At 48.6% G+C, this 25,277-nt stretch overlaps 1 protein-coding gene across 3 annotated transcripts in view; it reads left to right on the plus strand.

The window, feature by feature from the left end:
• SFXN2 (sideroflexin 2) overlaps positions 1 to 25,277 on the plus strand; it is a 327,950-nt gene that overhangs the window by 9,883 nt on the left and 292,790 nt on the right. For all 3 annotated transcript variants that reach the window (XM_069611680.1, XM_069611678.1, XM_069611679.1), the window contains exon 2: positions 22,436 to 22,614. In XM_069611680.1, the coding sequence (XP_069467781.1) occupies positions 22,445 to 22,614 (170 nt within the window). In that variant the 5' untranslated portion in view covers positions 22,436 to 22,444. The remainder of the gene's footprint in view (positions 1 to 22,435; positions 22,615 to 25,277) is intronic.

Below are 25,277 nucleotides of genomic sequence, written 5' to 3' on the forward strand. Positions count from 1 at the left end.
TGCTCGTTGACGACGGAGCGTTGGCGTCCTGCAAGGAAGAGGCGTGCGGGGCACTTCGGTGACGATAGTTCTGGACTGCAAAGAGATGAACTGTGGCCCAGCAAGGGCGTCGAGTCGTCGGCGTCTGTGGTCGTTAGGTGGCGGGAAACCCACCGGTGGATGCTCCTCGATGCGTCGACGGTCAGGCCTTCTCCAGCGGGTGACGATGCAGACGAGAGCGTCCGATGGAAGTTCTTAGGCAAACGGGAGCACGGCGGCTCCGGTCGGCGACGGCGGTCGTCGACAGTGGTGGACAACAGTCCGAGTGCTTCTCCTTGGAGTTCCGCAGCAGTCCCCGTATCGGGTCGGCAGCCTGTCGAAGGTCTGTCTACCAGGGAGTGTTGGCAAAGATCAGCTGTGCACGATGGTCCCTCGTAGTTCGGGAAGAGGTCGCCTTACCAGGTCCTCTCTGGGTCAGTCCTTGGAGGCACAGCAGCTTTCAGATTGCGAAGGAGAGCAACGGCAATCCTTCTCGTCCAGCAGGGCTTCAAGGTCGAGCATCTGTTACTCGTCCTAGTGGACTCCAGCTTCTGAAAAAGATTCCTAGCAGTGAGAGGCCCCCAGATATACTGTTGATCTTCCATTCATTCCGCTGGGTCACACTCGAGCATCCAATCACGACTACGGGCATTCAGGCAGGCAGGCAGCCAGCCAATCAGGCACACGAGGTATTCAGGCCATTCACTTCTCTCCAGACACTCGCAACAAGTTATGTGTATTGGGACAAGTACCGAGCCATTCAACACTCCAAGCTGCATTCATACCGGTTTCGGGCAGGGTTGTCTCAGTCATTGTGTCAACCACCAGATACTAGACACCCACAACACAGAATGCATATTCGTCATACACTCTATTCACCCAGGTCCCACCCACAGGAGGTACCCACAACATACATCACCGGGAATGCTCCAGCGAGTCTGGCTGGGCCTTCACAACAACACCATATATGGCATTTCCACCCAACAGCCAGTCAGGGGGAAGGGACAGAGTCAGGGCTTCCCAGGACTTTGGGAAAACAAGGTAATGGGTAATAGAAAGCAAGAGGCCACCGGGGCCATTTTGTTTTCCATCAGGAATCAACTGATCCCAATGGCAGGGCCGGGGTATCCCAAAATGGAGGATAATCCGCGCACCTGTCAAATTCAGCATGGAGCTGCCACCAGCCCATACCCTGCTCTGCGGGCCACCCACAGGTGCCCAAAAACATACACTAGGGGCACAAGGTTGTACCCCCACCCATGGGTGCCATACGGGTATCCCACGGGTCCGTTCACCAAACCAAAAGGGAGAGAGCTGCTGTGATGCTGGAAATGCATCGGAGGGACAGGGCCTCCGTATCCTTGTCCTTTTTCTGTTCTTATCGTGTGTTCTGTCGTGTTTTCCGCGCAGAAGTCCATGCGGGACTCCTGGCGGTGCAGCTCTCTCTTTTGGTTTGGTGAACAGACCCATGGGATACCCTTATGGCACCCATGGGTAGGGGTGCAACCCTGTACCCCTAGTGTATGTTTTTGGGCACCCGTGGGTGGCCCCCAGAGCCGGGTATGGGCTGGTGGCAGCTTCATGCTGAATTTGACAGGTGCGCTGGGTATCCGCCATTTTAGGGTACCCCGGCCCTGCCATTGGAATCAGTTGATTCCTGATAGGAAACAAGATGGCCCCGGTGGCCTCTTGCTTTCTATCGCCTGATACCTTGTTTTCCCAAAGTCCTGGGAAGCCCTGACTCTGTCCCTTCCCCCTGACTGGCTGTTGGGTGGAAGTTCCGTATATGGTGTTGTTGTGAAGGCCCAGCTAGACTTACTGGAGCCTTCCCGCTGACTGTATGTTGTGGGTACCGCCTGTGGGTGGGACCTGGGTGAATGGGGAGTGTGACCAATATGCACTCCGTGTTGTGGCTGTCTGGTTTCTGCCATGAGAGACAAAGACTGAGACAGCCCTGCCCGAAACTGGACTGAATGCAGTGTGTAGAGTTGAATGGCTGAGTACTTGTCTCAATCCACATTCCTTGTTGTGAGTGTCTGAGCGGGAGAAGAGTGGCCTGAATGCCCTGCGTGCCTGATTGGCTGACCGACTGCATGAATGCCCTTCTGTACGATTGGCTGCTGAGTGTGTGCCAGCAGTGTGGATGAGAGACCGAATAGTATATCTGGGGACCTCTCACCACTGGAAATTGTTCAGAAGCTGAACTCCACTACGACGAGTAACTGGAGTAACTGACGCTTGACCTTGAGGCCCTGCTGGAAGAGAAGGATTGCCGTGGCTCTCCTTCACGATCTAAAGGCTGCTGTGTCTCCAAGGACTGACCCAGAGAGGACCTGGTAAGGCGCCCTCTTCCCGAGCTACGAGGGACCATCGTGCACAGCTGACCTTTGCCAACGCTCCCTGGTAGACAGACCTACGACAGGCTGCCGACCCGATACGGGGACTGCTGAGGAATCCCAAAGCGAAGCGCCCGGACTGTTGTCCGCCACTGTCGACGACCGCCGTCGCCGACCGGAGCCGCCGCGCTCCCGTTTGCCTAAGAACTTTAACTTGATCAACGGACGCTCTCGTCTGCATCGCCGTACCGTCTCCTGTGGGAGAAGGCCTGACCGTCGACGCGCCGAGGAGTATCCACCGGTGGGTTTCCCGCCACCCAAAGGCCGCAGAGACGCCGACGACTCGACGCCCTTGCTGGGCCACAGTTCTTCTTCATCTCTTTGCGGTCCCGAACTATCGTCACCGAGGTGCCCCGCACGCCTCTTCCTTGCAGGACGCCAACGCTCCGACGTCGACGAGCACCGCTCGGATCAAAGCCTGCTGCCTCATCGACGTCGTTCTACCCGGTTCACGGTCGGACGTTCGGCGCCCCGTGTCTCCCGCTTGAAAGGGGCGACATTCAAGAAGGGCCGCCGATTCCCCGACACCGAACCCCGAGTCCGCGACGCCTCTCGACGATCCGTGGCTCCTGCCTTAAAGGGAGTCACTCCAGAAGGATCGGTCGACGCCTCGCCGACGAACTCTACTCCACCAGGTACATTGGGGGGGGTAAAACCTTGTGGGAGAGAACGAGACTCTTGAACAATATATGGACTGGGCTTGTTTTATATATCGTTATTTTACAGGTTGCCCAGGTGGGGGGATCTCCACTCAGAGCTGTGTCCAGTAGCAAGGACCAGTCGTCTGCCTATTGTTTCATCCGTCTGCTTTCTCTCTTCTCTCTATTGCTGGTTTCATTGCTATTGATCCGTGTGGCATTTTCACAGCCTTGTTGAATGCACTCTAATCGAATATTAGTGGTACCACTTTAGAATTGTAGATATTTACCATTGTTGATTTTCCGGAGCACAAAGTGCGTTATTGTGATAAGTGTACATAACCTTTGAATATTAATTATATAAAGACTGTGTTTTCAGTAATACAGTGTGTGGACATTCCTTTGTGGGGCTTGGGGATACACTGTACTTAAGAACCAGCCCGCATCACCTCCTGAGAAGCTAGGCCTTGATTGCTCGGCCAGCGTTACCATATCAGAGAATCTCGGCTGGGGTCCTCTGTGCCTTTCCTCTGCCATATAGAGAGCGGAAGTACAGACCCCCCCACCTCGTCCTGACAAGCTTGGTGGCAGCGGTGGGATGCTTATGGTTTTAAGAATCAGTGTATAACCGTGCCACTTACAAAATATCTGCACTTTATTGAATTAAGGTTTAGGTGTGTTCCAAATAACTGCATTACAAGCAATGGAGACCATTGCGAATGGTAAATTGACTCGGATGAGCTTAGAGGCTCTCCAGAGTGCTTGTGAAGCCAGGGAGTTAGACTTTGTGGATAAGTCTAGGGCTGAGCTGATAGCTGCCCTGGTGGACTACCAGACTGATGGTGAAACTCTTGATGAAGGGGGGGATGCAACCAGTGAGGACTCTGCCCCTGGGGTTGTCGCTGAATCTGTTTCTGGGAATGCCGCCATTCCTGCTGCCTCTGTTCCGAACCCCAGCAATTCCATGGAACTTGAGTTATTAAGGATGAAATTGGCCTTTGAATATCGCAAGTTGGAAATAGAAGCTGAGCTTAAGAAAGAGGAGCTGGCACAGCAAGTGGAACTCAAGAATAGGGATCTTGCGCTCAAAGATAAGGACACTGAATGTCAGAGAATCCAGTTAGAGAAAGCTCGAGTGGAGACTTCAGCTAAACCAATTGAGAGTGGCAGGTCCCCAGCCACCAAGTTTATGAAAGATTTGGTTGGTGTGTTTTTGGAGGGTTCAGATATCCTCCAATGGATTGAAGCGTTTGAAATGGCTTGTGCGATTCATGATGTGGATAAAAGAGATTGGGCTAAGTGTTTGTTAAGCAGAGTGCCTCAAACTGGATATGACTGTATTCTGAAACTGAGTGTGGAAGAAAGGGGTCAGTATGAGTGTATGAAGTCTGCTTTAATTGCCAAGTTTGGCAAGACACCTACCCAATATCTTAAAAGGTTCCGGGATTTTAAGAAACGAGAGAATGTGTCTTGGGTTGACTGGGTGAGTGCTGCGCACATGAACATGATGGGGTGGATTGATGGGTACAAGGTGAAAACTTTTGCTGAATTATCCCACCTGTTGTTTTTTGAGCATTTTTCTGAAGCCTGTTCGCCAGAGCTGCGTCAGTATGTTGCTGACCAGAACATTTTGGACCCCTTTAAGCTGGCTAGGTTGGCTGACAAGTGGGTCTCCCACCGGGTGTCCCCTAAGGACTCCAGTGGGAAGGACAAGGATAAAGAGAAGGGGGCCTCTCAGAAAGCTGAGGAGTCCCCCAAGCAGTCACAGTCGAATAAAACAAAACCTTCCTCTCCTAAGAACCAAAAATCTAGTGGGGATAAGTCCTCTGTGGGTGGGAATAAGAGTAGTGGTCCACCTGCTGCAAAGCAGGCTCCCAGTGGTTCCAGTACCGTACCTCGCACTCCTAGCACTTGTTGGGATTGTGGGGCTCTGGATCACCGAAGGGGTGACTCCAAGTGTAAAGGTAAGGCACTTGGAGTACAGGCTGTCAGCCTGACCTACCCTTACCCCGTGTCTGAGGTGGAGGCCACCGTCCTCCCCTCCTCTACCGGAATCACATTTGGTGCTCCAGTAGAGATTTCCTTAGTGTCCCTTGGGGCCTGGGACCAGTACGCAGAAGTACTGGCGACTATCCCGCAGAACACCCGTAGGTTTTTGAGAAGTGTCCTCTTGAATGGCCAGCCTTCTACTGGTTTGAGAGACACTGGGGCAAGCATGACAGTGGTGGACAGGACCCTGCTCAAGCCAGAGGACTATGTAAGTGCTCCTCTGAGAACCACCAGGTTAGCTGGTGGGCCTCCCAAATTATCGCCTGTAGCCTTAGTCACACTCATGATTGGAGACAAGACAGCAAAGCTTCCTGTCCTGGTTCAGGACAATGTCCCTGCTAACATTCTGTTAGGTAATGATCTAGTAGAGTTGGGGTTGATCTCGGATGGTCTTCCCATGACTGCTGCTGCGGTCACTAGGTCACAGGTGACACCGGGTCTGGCTGTGAGTCAGGTACCCGAGCCAAAGGCGAGGCCTAAGGCACGAAGAAGGAAGACCAAGAAGGCCACCTCTGTGGGAGGAACACCTTCTCTTCCTGCTGTTCCGACAGCACCCATTGGGATCCATGCTCCGGACGGGCTGGGTCCAGTGGAAAACCCGGACTCAACTCCTGTGGGAGAAGAAACAGAAGACTCTCCTGTGGGCGAGGTTCTCAACCCGGAGGATCATCCCGACCTTCAATGCTTGTTAGCTGAAGGGGGACCCTCCCGGGCGGACTTCTGTAAAGGGCAGAGAGAGTGTCCCTCTCTCGAGGGTCTGCGGACGCAGGCCCTGTCCCAGGCACAAGGTGAAGTGCCTAGGACATTCAAGATTTATTGGGAGGGTGATCTCCTTGTTAGTGAGCCCACTAAGCCTGAACCTGGCGCCCTCAAGAGGTTGGTGGTACCCCAGGTTTACAGGCCCTTCCTACTGCAGTTGGCGCATGAGGTGCCCTTGGCTGGTCATCTTGGTACCAAGAAGACTAAGCAGAGGCTCTCTGCCCACTTCTACTGGCCTCGGATGGGAGTAGAAGTGGAGTCCCACTGCCGGACCTGCCCCACTTGTCAGTTATCTGGCAAAACTGGAGGCAGGGTCATTGCCCCACTGCAGCCATTGCCAGTGGTCGGCACACCGTTTGAGAGGGTGGGCATCGACATTGTCGGTCCCCTGGACCCTCCCACTTCAGGTGGACATCGGTTCATCCTGGTCTTGGTTGATCATGCCACCAGGTACCCTGAGGCTATACCCCTTCGGACTATTACTGCCAAGGTGGTTGCCCGGGCTCTCCTGGGCATTTTTACCCGTGTTGGATTCCCCAAGGAAGTTGTCTCCGACCGAGGATCCAACTTCATGTCGAGTTACATGAAGACCATGTGGAAAGAGTGCGGGGTAACCTACAAGTTCTCCACCTCTTACCACCCCCAGACCAATGGTCTGGTTGAGAGATTTAACAAAACTCTCAAGGGCATGCTAGGTGCTTTGGAAGAGCCCCTACGGAGGAAATGGGATCTCCTCCTGCCATGCCTGCTGTTTGCTTACAGAGAGGTACCTCAAGAGGGTGTTGGTTTCAGCCCCTTTGAGTTACTCTTTGGACATCCCGTGAGGGGGCCCCTCGCCTTGATCCGAGAAGGCTTGGAAGCCACCCCTCCAGGTCCCGCCAGGCAAGTGGGGGACTATGTGTTAGGCCTCAGACGGAGGATGACAGATGATGGGCCAGGCAACAGCAAATCTCAAGGCCAGCCAAGAATTGAATAAGTATTGGCATGACCTTAAAGCTTCGCAGGTCGATTGGACTCCGGGACAGGAAGTCCTCGTGATGGAGCCTACCAAGCCTAGGGCTTTGGCAGACAAGTGGACTGGACCCTTCAGGATAATCTCCAAGATGGGCGAAGTCCATTATCTGGTTGACCTGGGTGCCTCCGGGATAGCCCCTCAGTTATTCCATGTCAACAGGCTCAAGCCTTTCCACCGGCGAGCAGAAGTCTCATGTCTCTTGCTAGCTTCAGGGCAAGAAGAGGATGAGAGTGAGCCCCTTCCTGATTTGCTGCATAGCAACCCTCAGGACGGCTCAGTGGAGGGAGTACAGCTCTCTCCCGATTTGACAACAGAGCAGCAGAGGGCCTGCCGGGCTTTGCTCCAGCAGTATGCCTCTCTGTTTTCGCTGACACCGGGCCTTACACCGTGGTGTAGGCACGAAATTGACACTGGTGACAGCGTGCCTGTCAAGAGCAGGTGCTACCGTATGTCAGATACTGTTAAGAACCACATCCAGGCTGAGGTCGCCAATATGTTGGATCTGGGTGTAATTGAACCCTCCACCAGTCCCTGGTCCAGTCCAGTGGTCCTTGTCCCCAAGGCAAGTTCCCAGGCGGGCACCAAAGATTGGAGGTTCTGTGTGGACTACCGAGGAGTCAATGCCGTCACCAAAACTGACGCGCACCCATTGCCCAGGGCTGATGAGCTCGTGGACACCATAGGTGCTGCCAAATTTGTGAGCACCTTTGACCTCACCTCAGGCTATTGGCAAATAGCTCTGACGGACCATGCCAAGGAAAAGACGGCATTCTCCACACCAGAGGGACTCTACCAGTTTAGGGTCATGCCTTTTGGGTTGAAGAATGCCCCTGCCACTTTCCAGAGGTTGGTCAATCATGCGCTCAGTGGGCTGGAGGCCTTTTGTGTGGCCTATCTAGACGACATTGCCGTCTACAGTTCCACCTGGGAAGCGCATTTGACACACCTGGATAAAGTGTTGCAGGCCTTGAAAAGGGCTAACCTCACTATCAAGGCTACCAAGTGCCAGATAGCTCAGGGGAAAATTACCTATCTTGGTCATGAGGTAGGAGGGGGTCAAATCCAGCCTCTTTCCAGTAAGGTACAGGACGTACAGGACTGGGAGACTCCCACTACTCAAACCCAGGTGAGAGCCTTTTTGGGCCTCACTGGGTATTATCGCAATTTCATGGCGGACTATGGGACCATAGCCGCACCACTGACAGCTCTGACTTCACCCAAACAGCCTAGGAAGGTTAATTGGACTGAAGACTGTCAGAGGGCCTTTGATGGCTTGAAAGAAAGTCTGTGCAGGGCACCCGTGTTGTGTGCACCTGACTACAGCCGACCCTTTATCGTCCAGACGGATGCCTGCGACACCGGAATTGGAGCCGTCTTGTCCCAGTTAGATGACAAAGGGAGAGAACATCCTATCATATTCATCAGTAGACAACTCAAGGGTAGAGAACTTAGATGGTTTGAGGGAGAGAATGATTTCCCCGACCTCAAGAACACTAACTTTGGCAAAGTTGAAGCGTTCTGCTGGTTTAGGTGGAGGCAATGTTGTGCAGGCCTGTGCTGTTGTGTTGGGTATAATTAATTTATTTAATGGCAATTCTGTCTTGGAGGGTGTTGATTTTGTTGGTGAGTGCCTTCTGAATGTCGGAGCACCAGGTTTGGTCTTTTATGCAGTTGTCGGGCACAGGGATGGGGGTTTCAAGCTCTTTTAGAATTAGAGTTCCTTTGTGCTTGAATTGGCTTGCAGGATCCTATTGTTATAAGTTTCCTGCTTGGTGCGTAGAATTTCATTTTTATACATTGTAGAGATATTGCTCAGATTGGCTCTATTTGGGTCGGTGGGTGTTTGTCTCCAGGTGTCTTTGCTTATTCTTTTTTCTTTCCTTAGTATTGTGAGGTAAACCAGGAGTTCAGATGTTCTCTGGGCTTACTTTTTCTCATTTTAAAGGTGGCAATGGTATCTAAAGCTTCGGACCTGGTTTTATTATATTCGTTGACTGGGCCTAAGGGATCAGTAGTATCTGGTAGTGAGTTGAGCATAGGCAATATGAGGGGTAGGAGTTTGTCTGTGGTTATATTTTTGTCATTCCGCGTTAGGGCTGGAGGCGCGGTGAGTATGTTTGTAGGTGGGGGTTTTGGCATCTAGTGTGAATACTATGAGGTGGTGGTCAGTCCAGGGCTGCAGGGTTATGGACGTAATAGATGTGTTGCAGTTGTGTTCTGCCACCCAGTCGAGCTTTCTACCTTTATCATGGGTTGGTAGAGTCCCTTTTTGGGAGAAGCCAAGTTCAGTAAGGACATTGGCTATTGTTGAAGCTTGCTGGTCTTTGGGGTCGTTGAAGCCCAGATTGAAATCCCCAAGCAGGAGTACCTGTGAGGTGCTTTTTAGGTTGTCAGAGAGGATTGTGGAGAGGTCCTCCTTCAAAGTGCCGATGGGGCCTGGAGGTCTATAGATCAGGTGTATGGTAAGCGTTTGGGAGCCGGAGATGGGGAGTTTGACAGTGAGGCATTTGCAGGATTTGGCAGCCGGGGAGGCGACCAGTCTTGGGGCTAGGTTGGTTTTGGCTATGATAGCTAAGCCTCCTCCGCGGGTCTCGGTTCTGTCTGCTCTGAGAATGGTATAGCCGTCTGGTACAGCGAGCTGGAGGGCAGGGCCTGTGGCTGTGTGTAGCCATGATTTGGTAATGGCAAGAAAATCATAGTTTTCTGCCTCAATTAGGTCATCTACCTCTGTGGCATGAGCTACTAGGAACCTTGTGTTTATTAGGGTACCTTTTTAAGGTTTGGAATGTCGATTCCTGACAATGGAGCAGGTGAGGTGCTGTTAATGATCCCAAGCGGGATGGGGGGGGGGGGGTCTAAGATTTGTTCTGATTGTGTTTCTTGTTAGGAGAGGTCTTGATCTCTGGTTGGGAGGCTAGAGGGTTGGTACATTTCGTAAAGGTAGATTGTTTGAGGGGGTTTACTCTTCTGAGGCTGGTATTGGTTATTGAGCTGGCAGGGAGTTCAAATATTTTCATTAGTATAGAGTTTCTGGTCAAGAGGTGACTGGGTATATTGGTTCTCGGTGGAATCTGGGTGGAGTCGGAGATTAGAGATGGTAGGCCCAGATTATTTGGTGATGGAGGGGTACCTGAGTCACTGGGTGGCGCAAACATAATGTTAGATGCTATGGGGCATGGGCTATGAGTGTTATTGGAGTCTGATGGGTTTGAGGCTAGTGCCAGTAAGGCCCATAGTGATGACTGTAGGGCAGTAACGTACATAGTGTTTTAGAGGCTGGTAGGGGCTAGAGGGCAATATGGTTCTAACGCGTGTTTCGGCGTCCCAGTGCCTTTCTCAAATCAGGGCTATTTGCAACAGCAAAAGAAAATCCATTTAATTTGTCTATTATCCATATCTCTTTTCACGAATATTTGAAAGGTTAGTCATGGGTTAAATCCCTCCTCGAAAAAGTCATTTAGGTCAAGCTTCCATGCATACGTGGACGCCGAAACACCATTTTCTTGAAACACTAATCATAACCAAATAAAAATCTTTCTGATCAACTTGCACAGTTGAACGCCAGAAGATGACATCTCCATTGTGCCACCTACAGTGTTTGCCATTTTAGTGGCATTTACATTATTGGATGTTAAACTCCGTGACCTGTGGTCCAGAAGGGTAAGCATTACTAAATTATGATTGTTTCATTATAATCTAGCATGGGTGCTGTAGGTCCATCAAATGGCAAGAACATATTCTTACTCGGACACGCTTTAAACAGTGCACATGTAGTTTCTGAGAAATTAACCTGTACAGGAGGTGGGGGCGCTGTTGCGCACGGAACAAAATGGCGGCGTCCGTGTAAGCTCCGGCGATATCCTGGGCCACAAAGCCTGCTTATAACATTTATACACTCCGGTTCGGCACGAATTTTAAGGGAAGCATGCTTCAGTGAACCAAGACCACCCACACGAAATCTTGGGTAAAAAGGAACAGCGGTTCGCAGGATCGGGACTCCGTAGCTGAGTGGGACAAGGTGTGGCGCACTCGCCCAAGATCGAGAGGAGGAGTCCGGCGCGGGAGCAGCAAAAGCGGAGGCGGAACCCAATGCATGGAGATCGCTCAGCGCGGAGGGAAGTGTCGTGGGTGCTCTGCTCCTCGTAGAGCGCCCTGCCGACCCCCTGCCGCCCACAACAAAGCGACTTCCCCACACAAGAGGAGAATATCCGAGAACCCGGCCCACAACAGAAAGGTAGGCCGCACGACCGTTGCAGCGTATCACCGCTGGGTTGCGGGTGGGACCACGGTTCAACTGACGAGTTGGGAAGGCGGGGGGGCGGACGACTGTCGACCCACCGGTGCTGGCTTTAAGAGACTGATGTTTGAAACCGGGGTAAGGCCGGCTTGAGATTGCTCCCTCCGCATCTAAAGAGTGACTAAATAAGGGGCGCAAATAACATTGCCTCCCCCTGCCACAGAGGTGACACGATACTACACAAAACCGCGCCTCGGCGACCCCACGGAGTGAAGCCAGTGCAGCCCACACTGAACTGGACTTGAACAAATCCCCCGGTCAGCCGATAACGCCCAGATCCTGGCAGAGAACTACGCAATGAATATCGGGACACCGACCAAACCCATGCTACGTGAATATAATAACAAGGTATACAGAGGAGACATACACAGGCATAGCTCCCAGACCAGAGACAATGCCCAAAAGCTTTGGCCCGAAAAGGAACAAGGGTACAATTGAGAAATACACAACCACAATGCCTAAAGGTTCCGAGCCCGAGGAAGAAGAGGCAATGCAAACACAGGTTGAACAGACCCCTGCTGCCTCCATGATGGACCCACAAGCGGTGTTCCAAGCTATGCAACAGGGATTCGCGACGCTAACAGACAAGCTGGACGGAATCACGGCAAGTGTTGCAAGCATCAAAACACAGCTTGACAAAACGACGTCTCGCATGACGGAGGCAGAAACCAGAATATCAGGAGTAGAAGACAAGATGGAAACACTGCAGAACACAGTGTCCACGATGGCCATTGAACTGGGGACAGTTAAATCTAAGTGTGAAGATTTAGAGGCGAGATCAAGGAGGAATAATATCCGTATAATAGGTGTTCCGGAAGAGGCAATTAAAGGAATGATAGAGAAAGCGGTGGAAAATCTTCTGCAAACACTGCTAGTAGAACCAGGATGGTCGCCAGTATTCATGGTGGAAAGGGCGCACAGAACATTGGCCCCGAAACCAGGAGCATACCCCAGGCCCATTAAAGCTCGTATACTTAATTACAGAGACCTGATCCTAAAAACTGCACGAGAGAAACAAGAGCTTAAGTGGGAAACCAGCACAATACGCATCTACCCAGACCTCACCCTAGCAGTCCAGCGGGAGAGAAAGCTTTTCACAGGAATCAAAAAGATGCTGCGTGATCGGCAGATACAGTATGCAATGCTCTATCCTGCCAGACTCAAGATCCAACATCAAAATAAGGCGTACTTTTTTACATTCCCTGAGGAATTCGCGACCTTCATAGAGACGCACATACCACTGAATAAAGGACAATCCTGAAATGGAAGTAAAATCAATAGGAGAAATCAGAGTCAACTTCGCAGACATTATGTTCAAGAAGGAAATAGGAGCAGCGAAGAGACAGCTCCAAGTCAGGAGCCGCATACTACGGATGTCGAGAAACAACGAAAAGAAACATAACACAAATGCTGATTCGAAGATGCCAACTAAAGGAGAGCAACAGACCAGAACTGGAGACCTAATAATGGATGCTTATAATAATGGATGGCTTGGGCACAGGAAACGCTGCAGCCCCCCCTGTAGCAGGTGCTAGAGAAGATGTGGGATGGGAAGATGGGAGGAAATCAAGGCACGGTTGAAGTTCGGGGAACTGTGAGGGAGGGAGGGGGGGAGGGGAAAAGACTGGGGGAGTTTGATTATTGTTTAAAAAAGCAAGGTTGTAAGCACAAAAAGCACACCGGTACCAGGCACAGAAACTCTCAGGCCAAAATACAGACATATAGAGACACACAACATCGCAAATACTACAGAGATAATGGATAAGCCTAACACTGAAACTATCAATGCTCTGAGCTGGAATGTCAGGGGGTTGGGATCTAGGATTAAGACTAGGAAGATCATGGCTTACCTCAATAGACAAAAAGCCAAGATAATTTTCCTCCAGGAGACACATATAGGCCCTCGACAGGGCGACCAATTGATTACGAATTGGGGCACTCGTCAATACTTCACGACCTACTCCACTAGGGCAAGGGGGGTGTCGATACTAATACACAAAACCATTCCGTTCGTATGTAATGGGACTGAACACGACCCCGAAGGGAGATATATTATAGTACATGGTATGCTATACGACAAAGAAATAGTTTTTCTGAACATATATGGCCCAAATATTGACCAACCCGAATTCTACACCAGTGTTTGAAAAATTAGCGAGATACCCCACATCCCGGGTAATGTGTGGTGGGGATTTCAACACAATTCTGGACGTACAGTTAGATCGTACGTCAACAAACCAGAACACTAACCAAACAGCACAGACCATAAACGCACAAATGACAGATCTGCAATTAAAAGATGCCTGGAGCACGCTAAACCCTACTGGTAGAGAATACACATACTGCTCAACAGTCCACGATATGCATTCCAGGATCGACTTGTGGTTAATAGACACGGATAGCATGGCCTGGGTAACGAAAGCTCACATATACCCCAGAACCTACTCTGACCACTCCCCGATACAACTAACATTGCAAATCAAGGACAAGGCCACTCGAAGACCGCCATGGAGGTTTAAACCAGCAGCACTAAGGGACGTAGTATACAAAAACTCGATGGCGCAATACGTGCAGGACTATTTTGAGATCAACGAACACTCAGTCTCAACTCAAGCCATGCTTTGGCAAGCGTTTAAAGTCTGTATAAGGGGCCAATCGATATCCATCGAAGGGGGAATCCTCAAAGACATCAGGGCCAGACTAGAGAGGCTTGAGATGCAATTAGCAACACTACAAACCCAATATGCCGCGACCCCGACCCTCTTTCCCCCCCCCCCCCCCCCCCCCCCCCATTGGGTGCTGAAATTAAGACTAAACTGGAGCAGTACCGGGAAGCGGAAGACCAAGAGATAAGATACTTTGATAGGCCTATAGCAGCACGTAGATACGGGGAGGGAGAGCACCCTGGGAAATTACTGGCCAGAACAGTACGTGGAGAAAGGGGGCCCACTAGCATACCCTGTATACAAATAGAAGATGGTACAGTGTCCACAAACCAGAATGAAGTGAAAGGCACTTTTTATGAAAAAAAACCAGATTGAACAATACCTCTCCAAGATACCAACAACGCTTATATCAGAAACTACTAGAGAATTAGTAGAGGCACCCATTACGGAGGCCGAAATACATGAAGCAATTAAAGCTCTTCCCAATGAAAAGGCTCCGGGCGCAGACTGGCTAGGAGCAGAGTTCTATAAGGAGTTTAGTCAAGTCCTTCTACCCAGACTGCACGCCATCTGGAAGGAAGCTCTGGAAATAGGAGAAATCCCCGAAACCACCAGAGAAGCAATAATCGCGCTTCTACTGAAGCCCGGTAAACCAACTACAGAATGTGGTCCATATCGCCCACTATCATTAATAAACACTGACGCCAAGATTCTGGCCAAAATACTTGTAACGAGACTCACACCATATATGCCATACATGGTACATGAAGACCAGGCCGGGTTTATAATGGGTAGATCCACAGCCACTAATATTAGACGATGCCATCAAATAATGACCTCCATTCCTGCCACCACTCAAGGGATAGCGGTGTCCCTAGACATGAGAAAAGCTTTCGACACAGTCTCATGGCCCTTTCTATTCGGAGTACTGCGAAACTACGGGTTTGGCCCACAATTTATAAAGTGGATCAGGGTGCTATATACTCGGCCTCACGCGAGGATCAGAGTGAATGGAGCCCTCACGGGCATACTGGAGCTGTTGGGAGGCACCAGACAAGGTTGCCCGCTTTCCCCCTTGCTCTTTGCCTTAGTAATAGAACCACTGGCAGATATTCTCAGGTCTCGTTACAGCTCGTTTGGGATATGGCTTGAAGGCAAACTGCAAATTATAACGCTATATGCAGATGACATTCTTTTATACCTAAAAAAACCTGGACAGAACGCTCGGCAAGATCCTGGCAGAAGTAGAAAGATTTGGCGAATACTCAGGACTACGCCTCAACCCCCACAAATCTGAAATATTCCCGCTCACAGACGCCACACCACAACCCCGGAATCTTCACGGACTTATATGGAGTCTGATACATAGTGTATCTAGGGGCCCACATAGCCAGAACGGCCCAACTATCCCGAGCATTAAATTACACGACACTAGCGGACACCCTCTGCGCTAAAATGAAACGATGGAGTGTACTCCCAATATCAATGGCGGGACGATTAGCCTTAATCAAAATGGTGATACTACCGAAACGTTTCTACCTCTTTAGCACGGTTCCGGTGTGGCCCGGCCGCGCTCTGTTCACCAAAATCAATAGCGCCTGCGCAAATTTTGTTTGGGGAGGACACCCTGGACTAAGCTGGAGAGTCCTGACAGACACATATCCAAGGGGAGGACTGATGGCACCGGACATGGAACTTTATTACTTGACGGTGCAGGCACAGCAGGCGGCAAGATGGGCCACATCCTTTCTTAACCCTACTGACGTTTCCCTGTCGCCACAAGAGAGGCGATAGGGGCGCTGCAAAGAATGTCCAGACCCACCCCGAAGCAATACAATACAATCAACCCCTCCAAAGTCACATCCACGGCATGGTCCAGAATCACTGACATATATGATGCCAGTAAACTATATCATCCACGCATGCCAATATGGGGAGAGCCATACACATCACTCAGTGTTGATAGTGAAATAGCAAGGCACTGGAGCGCTAAAGGTATTACACAGTGGGGCCAGTTATTCTTGGACCAACATTTTATATCTTCGGAGGATATTAAGGATACACTGGGAGACACACTTACACATAAGCAGCAATACCACAAGGTTGCAACCATGGCACAACAAACCCACCCAACATTCCCAGAAGAACCAGAAATAAATATGGCATTAGGCTATATATTCACAGGAGGTACCCAAAAGGTCACTGCCTCTACGCTGTACAAAACTATAATACAAACACACCCTGCGATAAACCACACAGCTAAAGGGAGATGGGAACAGGATTTGGGGCAACTGATAGACGATCATGAGTGGTCTCGGATTTGCGCACTGACTAAAGGGATATCGTGTAACTCAAGGTTTAAATTGATACACTATAAAATAGTGCACAGGATACATTACACTCCATTAAGGCTTAAACAGATATACCCCACATCGAATGGTGCCTGTCCAAGATGTAATGCTGGAAACGCTAATATATTCCATATGCTGTGGGACTGTACCAAATTGAGACATTATTGGTCAGGGGTATGCGGGGCGCTAGACAAGATGGCAGACCAGCCGGTGACATGGACACCACGGGTTTGTATGTTGGGGGCAGAAGGGAAACTGAATCCGACGTGGAGGAAATTATTGAATCTGAGTTTGCTCATAGCCAAAAGGGTCATATTGATGAGATGGAAGAACGTACAACCCCCTACAATAGAAGACGAACAGAGATATGGTGTGGATTAATGATACTGAGGAACTGTATATTGACTTGGTCACACCACAAAGTAGACCCAGAAACATATGGTCGCGATACAAGCAATATCTGGCTGACCTCAGTGAACCGGAGAACCTGAACACAGAAGGCTAATAAACTGTATAAGTAATATGTCTGTATAATCAAAGTAAGCTGCTAAAGTATGTGCATAACCTGTGTGCAAATATAAATAAAATTGTTAAAAAAAAAACCTGTACAGGAGGTGCGCACAGATCTCAGGTGTAACTACATTTAGTATCTATTTGAAGAATCAAAGATATTATAAAAGCCGGTATGCGTCAGTAGTGGGGCCCAGAAGGGTAATTTCTCAAAAAAAACCTTCAGATAAGTAAAAACTTGAGACGCAGAGGCCTCACCATCTGCGCTTCCGCCCAATAATACACATCCACTAGTGGTTACAAATAGTGCTTTTCATTTAGACCTCTTAGGAGTTCAAATATACTTTTACAATATTACAGCCATTTGACCATTTTTAACACAAGGTTTATGAAACAAAAGTATTTTTGATTTGTCATATAGTCCTTCGACAAAAGCCTCAAACGCCAAGACGTGTTTCAACCCTAACTGGGCCGTCTTCAGGGCGTAAAAATGTATCACTGGTCTGTGGAGCACGTGTAACTATTAGAGTGCGCAAAACTGTGTTTTGCTGGGTGCATTATCCCTCTTGGTTTCAGAAAATCTTGAATTTGCATCAAGAATGAAAAAAGCGTAGAGCTCTTTAAACTCGGTAGTATTCAGATTTGAGCTACCAAAGTAAAATGGTGCGTTCTGCTAACAATCCCGTATTCTGTGAGAAACCATTAACAGCTTCAGTGCTAATGGTTTCATGCCGTCTGGCCGGTCGTAGTTTCGTGGAGTCTCCATTGTTAGCAGACCGCACCATTTTACTTTGGAAGCTCAAATCTGAATACTACCGAGTTTAAAGAGCTCTACGTTTTTTCATTCTTGATGCAAATTCAAGATTTTCTGAAACTAAGAGGGATAATGCACCCAGCAAAAACACAGTTTTGCGCACTCTAATAGTTACATGTGCTCCACAGACCAGTGATACATTTTTACGCCCTGAAGACGGCCCAGTTAGGGTTGAAATACGTGTTGGCGTTTTGGAGGCTTTTGTCGAAGGAATATATGACAAATAAAAAATAATTTTGTTTCCTAAACCTTGTGTCAAAAATTGTCAAATGGCCGTAATATTGTAAAAGTATATTTGAACTCCTAAGAGGTCTAAATGAAAAGCACTATTTGTAACCACTAGTTGATGTGTATTATTATTATTGGGCGGAAGCGCAGTTGGTGAGGCTTCTGCGTCTCTCGTTTAAATAGTGCACAGCTGCTCTTCGCTCCTGGAATATGATGTATGAACCTATAGGGAGACCCCCACGCTTGTATTTTTAAGCCGAAGTAAGGCGAGGCCGCTGTGCTGCGTTGGCCACCTGCTGTAACCTGCACGCATGTGGGGAATGTACACACGCCAGAGCAATGTGTTTAAAGCTGGGGGTTTGCCCTCTGTTCTGGTGGCACTGGAAATGCACCCTGACCAAGGGGCACCGCGAGGCCCAGGATGTTAATGGGGCTGTGTTTTATACTTTTGTAGGGTGCTGTATTTACATTTGTGGGCCAAGTGGTACATTCTGAGGGCAGGCACGGAAAATATAATACAATTAGACTTATTTAGGCAGGACTTATTTAAAAGGGCTGTGAGCTGCTCCCTGAATAGTAGATCATATGAGTACTTAGGCGGATCACTAGGCTGTAGCAATAGTGATGCCCTAGTATTGGAATAGGGTACAGGGCCGTATGTACATGTTCAGGTGATTTGCCTTGGGATATTGCACTTCACCCTGGGCCGGATGTCTGAGCCCATGCAGCACTATGGCGACAGGACGATTTCACAAAACCTGTGTCAAAGTGAGCTAGACACACAGCAGAGCCTGGACCACCATGTAGGACAGGGTTGCTGGCTCTGAAATCCTGCCAAAAAATGTCTTCCCCCCCCTTATCTGCATTCCGACAACATCCATTTGCCTCCTTTATTATTGTAATGCCATTGGACTGCTTTAAACTGTCGATTCTGCTGTAGCCAGGATTCAAACATAAGATGGTTAGGGTCAAGGGTGAAACACTTAACCACAAGGCCAACTCATTGTTTTATCAGGATATTAGTGAAATGGCTTTTTTTTTAGATTTAAAAGGTGTGCACCTTTTTATTATTTGCTTGCAACACTATAGGAAAATATCCATCCTTGTGCTTTTTTTATAGGTGTTCATGATTAACCTTCCGAGAAGCAAATGGTGGCATGGGTGATGTTGTAACCCTGCCTGCACAGGATAGGTCGCTAATATTAATAATGGCTGTTCTTGTGCATCTTTTCATGTGGATTCCTCTTGCTTCTAAGCACTTGTACTAGCAGGTGTTATTACCCAATAATTTTATGCTACTCCATGTATCCATCTTGAAAGGATGACTGGCTGGGTCAGTCCTACTGCAGTATTCGAACTTCAAAGCGCATGGAACATGTAACTCAGAAGGGGATGCGAAAGAGATGTTGAAGGAGTGACACCTATTGGAGCAGTCCCAGCAGCAAGGAAGGTGTGGACTAATTAAAGGCATTGGCGGAAAAACGGGGCATGCTCGCGTGAACTCTGGGTGCGTTTGTCCTTGGCCAGTAAACTGGGCCCTGTGCAGACATCGTGGGCCTTGGCTGTCTTTGAACTTTATGGGCACTGTCTGCAAATTGGTGTGTTTCTCAAGTGCACCCAGCAAAGGCTGTGTGGGGACATGGAAAATGCATGATAAATGTGGATGGCCCAGAAACTAAACTAAATCATGTCCACGGTGCTGTTAGATCCAATGCATTTCCGGTTCTAGACAAGTGGCTCAACTGATTTTACAGAATGTGTGCTTTCAGGGCTTGGAGGGATGTCTCTGGTACCGATAAAGCCCATTCAGAGAAAGTGAACGCTGGTCATCCCGCTTTGAGCCCAGAACTGTAATTACCCAGGCCTTAGGAGAGATTGATTAATTATTTTTATTACATGCTGGTGACCCATACCTACCCTTTATTTTACTGCTATTTTAATTAAAATGACGTGAAAAGTCGAGTTCTTTGACTCAAACACAATAAAAAAGAAAAGTCGCCAAGGTGTTCCCCCCCCCCCCCCCCAGATGTTGTCTCCTACGCCCCTGTCACGACCTCTGCCATTTACTAAACCTGCCCGACATGCCGTACACCACTCCCCAGCACCGGCATGAACAGCAGCTACACCGCTGCCAACACCATAGACCACCAGGGACTAAAACCAGGATTCCAACCACTAACCAAGAAAGACTGTACTTACCTCGGGGAGAGCATGCTAAGGCCGGCTGCCATGGCTATTTAACAGCTGCCCCAGGTGGAGAAAAGGGGCGGGGCTTAACCCATTATTTAAAACGTTTTCTTTGTGTAACGCCTGCAGGGCAGGGAAGATTTGACTAGACAGGCCAGGGTTAGACAACCAAGCAGAGGCTGGGGAGGTCAACAAGGATAACCCAGGAAACGCAAAGCTGTGGATTGTTAGGGTGGAGTCTGAGGTGGCGACAGACGGACAGGAAAGAAAGATGCAGTGAACATGGGTGGGGTTGGGATTAGAAGAGTAGAGCAAGAAGAGTAGGATACAGAGCAAGGGAAAGAGGAAAGGGGCCAAATTGGGCATAGTGCCTCAGGCACATACTCTGATCCTTTGGTAGCTACTAACCATCTGTTAGTAGTACAAGTTTAGAAAGTCCCTGTGGGAGTATAGATGGATAAGGCAATTGCGTTTAAGTTCTCTGTTAGCCAGCCTAGAGATTAGATGGCAGGGGGTCAGTGTTCTATAGATCCTAACCCAGAAGTTTGGTATGCCTGCGTTGGTGTTGAAAATGCTTTCCCTCGACCAACCGGGTGCGGCCCCAGCGCTCTATCAACTAATAACCCTTGAACAATTTCTGGGACTTGGTGTTCTTTGAGCCATTTGCCCCACTGCTCTTGGCCTTCTGTCACTTTTTGAGTATCCGGAAAACAAACTAAAACCAAGTAGAGTGATTAATCTGGGACCTAGCAATGGGGCCAAAGAAACCTCTCAGTAAAAGCCAATGCTTGGATTTCAAATGTAGAGGATGGCACTTCAAACAGTGTGCGCATCTTCATTGCAAAAGAGCTGGTGCTCGTTCAAGAGTTCAGTACTCTGGGTTGACACGTGCCTTCATGTTTCCGAGTTCGTATATTGAGAACTACACATGTGGGTAGTGATGATCTTCACACCTGCTACTAAGCGTTCTTAAACTGGAATTTACAGTATGCAGCATGATGTAAAAACACAAATATAAGTGCTGCGTGGGATTGGCAGTGTGGGTTGCATTCAGGGATGTTCTTGTTGAAGGTTTGGGGAGCAAAATCTATATGAAGTGCTTGTAGAGGGAAGAGACCGTGGAAGGAAGCAAGAGTTAAAATAAGCTTTTATATATAGCAGAACGTTTGTTTCAAACTACATCACAAAGTAAATAAAATAAATACATTTTTAAAAAGCAACTTTTCTTAATTGAAAACTTAAAATTAAGAAGCATTAGTTTTTGTTTTTTTCCATTTTTTTCATCTCTAACTTATAGGTTGTCGAGGCTCCTAAAATTGTGATTTTTTTTAATATGGCTTTGGTGAACAGTCACACTAGCAGGTTCAAAGGTCATAGCCAAGAATAGCAAACTGAATTCTCTGTAAATGAATAAGTAATAATGCTCGTAGGTGGTTTAAGTGAACTGTAACCCTTGAAATGAAATATTAACAGGGATCATAAGGTGATGGCTACTGTCGGCATTCTTTCATTAACCAGCTTTAACTGGCCCCTGTGAGCGGTCCTGGGGTCCTGAGAAGAGTGCAGCCTCTTGCTAGTATGCCAATGTGCCAAGGCAATATATGGCAATAGTCTTCTCTAAGCCGTTCTTCACACTGCTACCAGTGAACATAATTTTGATAGGCGATGGTGAATGGTGATAAAGGCATTAAATGACACTAGTCTTTTTAATGGTGATTTGGGAAAGAAATTAATCATTGTTAGTTCCCAGAACTTCTGCCTCACTCATGTTCCTTCCTGTGCTCAAATTTGCACTTTCTCAGGCCGTGAGCCAATATAAATGCAGCCATTCTACACCTATGACCGAATCACAAGTCTAACCCACTCTGCACCAAATTAGGCTCTTCGATATTACGATTTCTTGACCAGAATATTTTTTTAAAAACTATTTTAATAGATACACCGACCCATCTAGTTAAATTTATGTTCTGCAACCAAGGCCATCCTACTTGATCCACATAATAATCTGGAAATGTTTTTAAGCTGTACGAAAGGAGCCCATTTTAGAAAAATAGAACTGATGAATTTTCATTTCAGATGGTTTATATCTTGGTTGGTCATTTTGAAAACCTAGACTGGATTCAACATTTCGGGGTAGTCTTCAGTGTTACTGTAGCTCCAAGTATACCATGTGCTGGTGGAAAAAGTTGTTCAAACGCTGCAATGGAAACTGTGAGGTTAAATGTGGTCCCTTCCGCTCCCCCCACAGCTTCTTGTTCAAACCACAGCAAAAATCCATCTCAAATTGCTTCTTTAATTCATAAATGGTTTCTCTATTTAATGTCTTGAGGAGACTCACCCGCAGTGCTGGTAACTTCCCAACACATATAAAAAAACTTCCCAACACAAAATGTTTTGGCTCAGATTTGGTTGGAATCTATTTAATTCTAGAAATGCAAAAACACCCACCATTTTAAATGCTTTTTGCTACATTTGCTTCTTTCTCAAAATGCTTCCTTCTTTTGCAGTGCTAAAGTATGATGGCAGCTAACGCAATCCCTTCAGGCTTTAACATCGATGCCCCTCGGTGGGACCAGAACACGTTTGTAGGGCGTCTGAAGCACTTTTTTAATATCACCGATCCGCGAACTGTGGGAGCATCGGAACAGGAGTTGGATAACGCTAAAGTGCTTGTTGAAAGTTGCAGGTAAGCTACTCATTGAGCAAAAAGACAAAGGACCCAAGTCCCTTTAGCAGAATGACTTCCAGGCTTGGGTTTCCCTTTATCAGCGCAGAGCAGTCTAGGATATGTAATTCTCATGAATGGATTAGTGTATGCTCGCAGGGCAAGAATGAATTGCTTTTTTTGTTGGCATATTGACGCATGTAAAAGGTATCTGGTTGAAATGACTAAACGCCAAAGCATGCTTTCTGCTCTAGTTCCCTCTTATATTTACAGTGTCAATCCACACTTGAAGTTGCTTCTGTAAAGTGTTGGGTACATTAGAAATCTAAAAGTCAAATTGGCACTTCTCAACTGGTGTGGCCAGATATAAAATGTGGAACCCAACTCTACTACAAATAATAACGAAAGTGAGCAGGAAGACAGTTGATGTACAGAAACATCTCACGCTCAGACTCCGCGTTGTGGAGACTGATTTCTGGTGCAAGTCGGGGCAGATGACTCCTGAGGAACACCAGAATTCTAAGAGATTCATAGGCTAACCCTTAGTTTATAACGCACTTAATACCGGAGACCAGTCTCTAAGCACGGGACCAGGATACAAACTTGTGTTGCCGTGCGGTTTCTTGCTTCCAGGACAAACTCGTTGCCCCTGAGCGACCACCCAGCCCGCAACTAAAGACCATGTGATGGTAATTTAATGCAATACTCCATATAATCTTATTTTAAAACTAACACACACAGGCCACCAGGGAGGCGCCCAGGCAATGGCAGCCTGACTGCAGGGCTCCCCTTCTACCGGGCCATTGCAGGACCAGAGCACGCTTTATCTGACCCCTCCCCGCCACCCCCAGTTAAGAAAGGGTACCTGTAGTAGTGTAGTGGGGCGCACCCACTGATCACCTGGGTGCAACCCTGAGTGCCGGGGCCCCCCTCGTGAAGTTGAACGGGACTCTGCGCTTTGACTGTAGAGGAAAGGAGGAGCCTCCCCCTGTACGGCCCGGGACATGCGGGCCGGAGAAAGAGGAGGCAGGGCTGAGGCGGCGGATGACGCAAGGGGCACTGGGGCCTCTAACCACCTACGAGTGCTCAGTGTTGGGCGCCCACAACTGTGAAGGCTCTGGCAGGGAGGAAGCAGGAGTCCAGATAAGGCGTCCCTCCCTTTGCACCTTGACTGCCGGCCCCCTACCCCCTGGGCTGCCGACAGGATGGAGCACTGTGCTGGGGGATGTGGGGGCCGCAGCATCACATGTACTAATGGCGGTACGGACAGGCCCCTCGCCTTGGGAATACACGTGGCAGAGAGGGAGGCCATGAGGCAGACCCATGAACACTGCTGTAGTGCAGTGAGGGACACGGGATAAACACAAGGCCTCTTCAGTTGGATAAAACAATATTGCAGCCCTACACTGCATTTTTCTTTCCCTGATGAGCCCACGTTATTCCTAGAAGGGCCTGACACACTTGACTGGGCATGAGGAAGCATAGGAGGAGACTCGCTAAATCGAAGCACCCCTGGAGGAAGAAGGGTGCCTGTGGTGACTGGTGCGGGGGGCTCCGCAGAGGAGGAGGACTCGCTTGGATGGTTCGGGGCACCCTGAGCTGAGGTGCTAAACATTGGGAGAGGAGGTACTCCCACCCCCTGGACGTGCAAGGAGCCCACCATAAAGTGACCCCCCCCCAAGTGTTCATGGATATCCTACGAACTGGGAGGTAACCCTACCCGGCGTCTCCAGGGGGGGGGAGTCGGGACCCCCTCTATAAGGCGAAGGGGCCCGCGGGAAGCTTCCACAGTAACTGGCCCGCATTGACTTTTTGCTATGTTTGTGCTGGTGACGAGCGAGTGAACACGGTACCGGCTGTGCAACTTTTCCACGAAAGGGGCTGCACGTTTTCCATTCAAGCCTCGTGAATGGCCTAATGACCAATTGATATTGGGAAGATCCGGCTAACAATACGCGGGTCCTGGGAGGATCCGTTGGTGGTCGCATCCTTTGAAAGATCTTCAAGCTGCACTATTGGAGCTTGTACAGCAAACACACTGATGCCAGTGGAGAATTAATTTCCGCTGTCCCGTTCACCTTCCCTTAAGTTGGAATTTGGTGATTTACTACAGGCCCATATACGTTGAGAACAGGGCGGAGCATTTACTCCAAGCCCTAGATCCTGAAGAAGGTCTCCGACTGAAACACGTGTCGACGTTTTTCTGTGAGATATCTGGTCAAATTTGGCACCAGATGCACGACACCTGATATTATGGACTGGGTCACTGTCTGATGTGATAATTGAAAAGATTTGGTGTAACAATATTTCCAATGCTTATTGATGTATTAAACACTTCGGTGTTTTTAGATTTGAATGTCTGAATGAGTCCTGTATGTGGTTATGATTGATGGTACAAATTGATTGTTCTTTTATCGTTTTTTATGATATTAAGATGAATTTTTCGCGTAATGAATTTACTGAATAAAATTTGATATGTGTTGAAATTTAGTTAGTGTCATCCCATACGACTGATCCAATTTTGGATATTTGTATAGTATACCTGAAGGATCAGGGACTTCAGTGCAGGTCTACCCCTTTATTTACCCACTGCCCTATGGGGGCCAGGTGTGGGGGAGAGCAGGGGGGGGGCCTTAAGCCCCCCAAACCGGTAGAAGTTGAGGACAGAAGAAAAGGAGAACAAG

Source organism: Ambystoma mexicanum, chromosome 8 (genome assembly GCF_040938575.1).
Source record: "Ambystoma mexicanum isolate Mex_15411 chromosome 8, UKY_AmexF1_1, whole genome shotgun sequence".
Classification (NCBI taxonomy): domain Eukaryota; kingdom Metazoa; phylum Chordata; class Amphibia; order Caudata; family Ambystomatidae; genus Ambystoma; species Ambystoma mexicanum.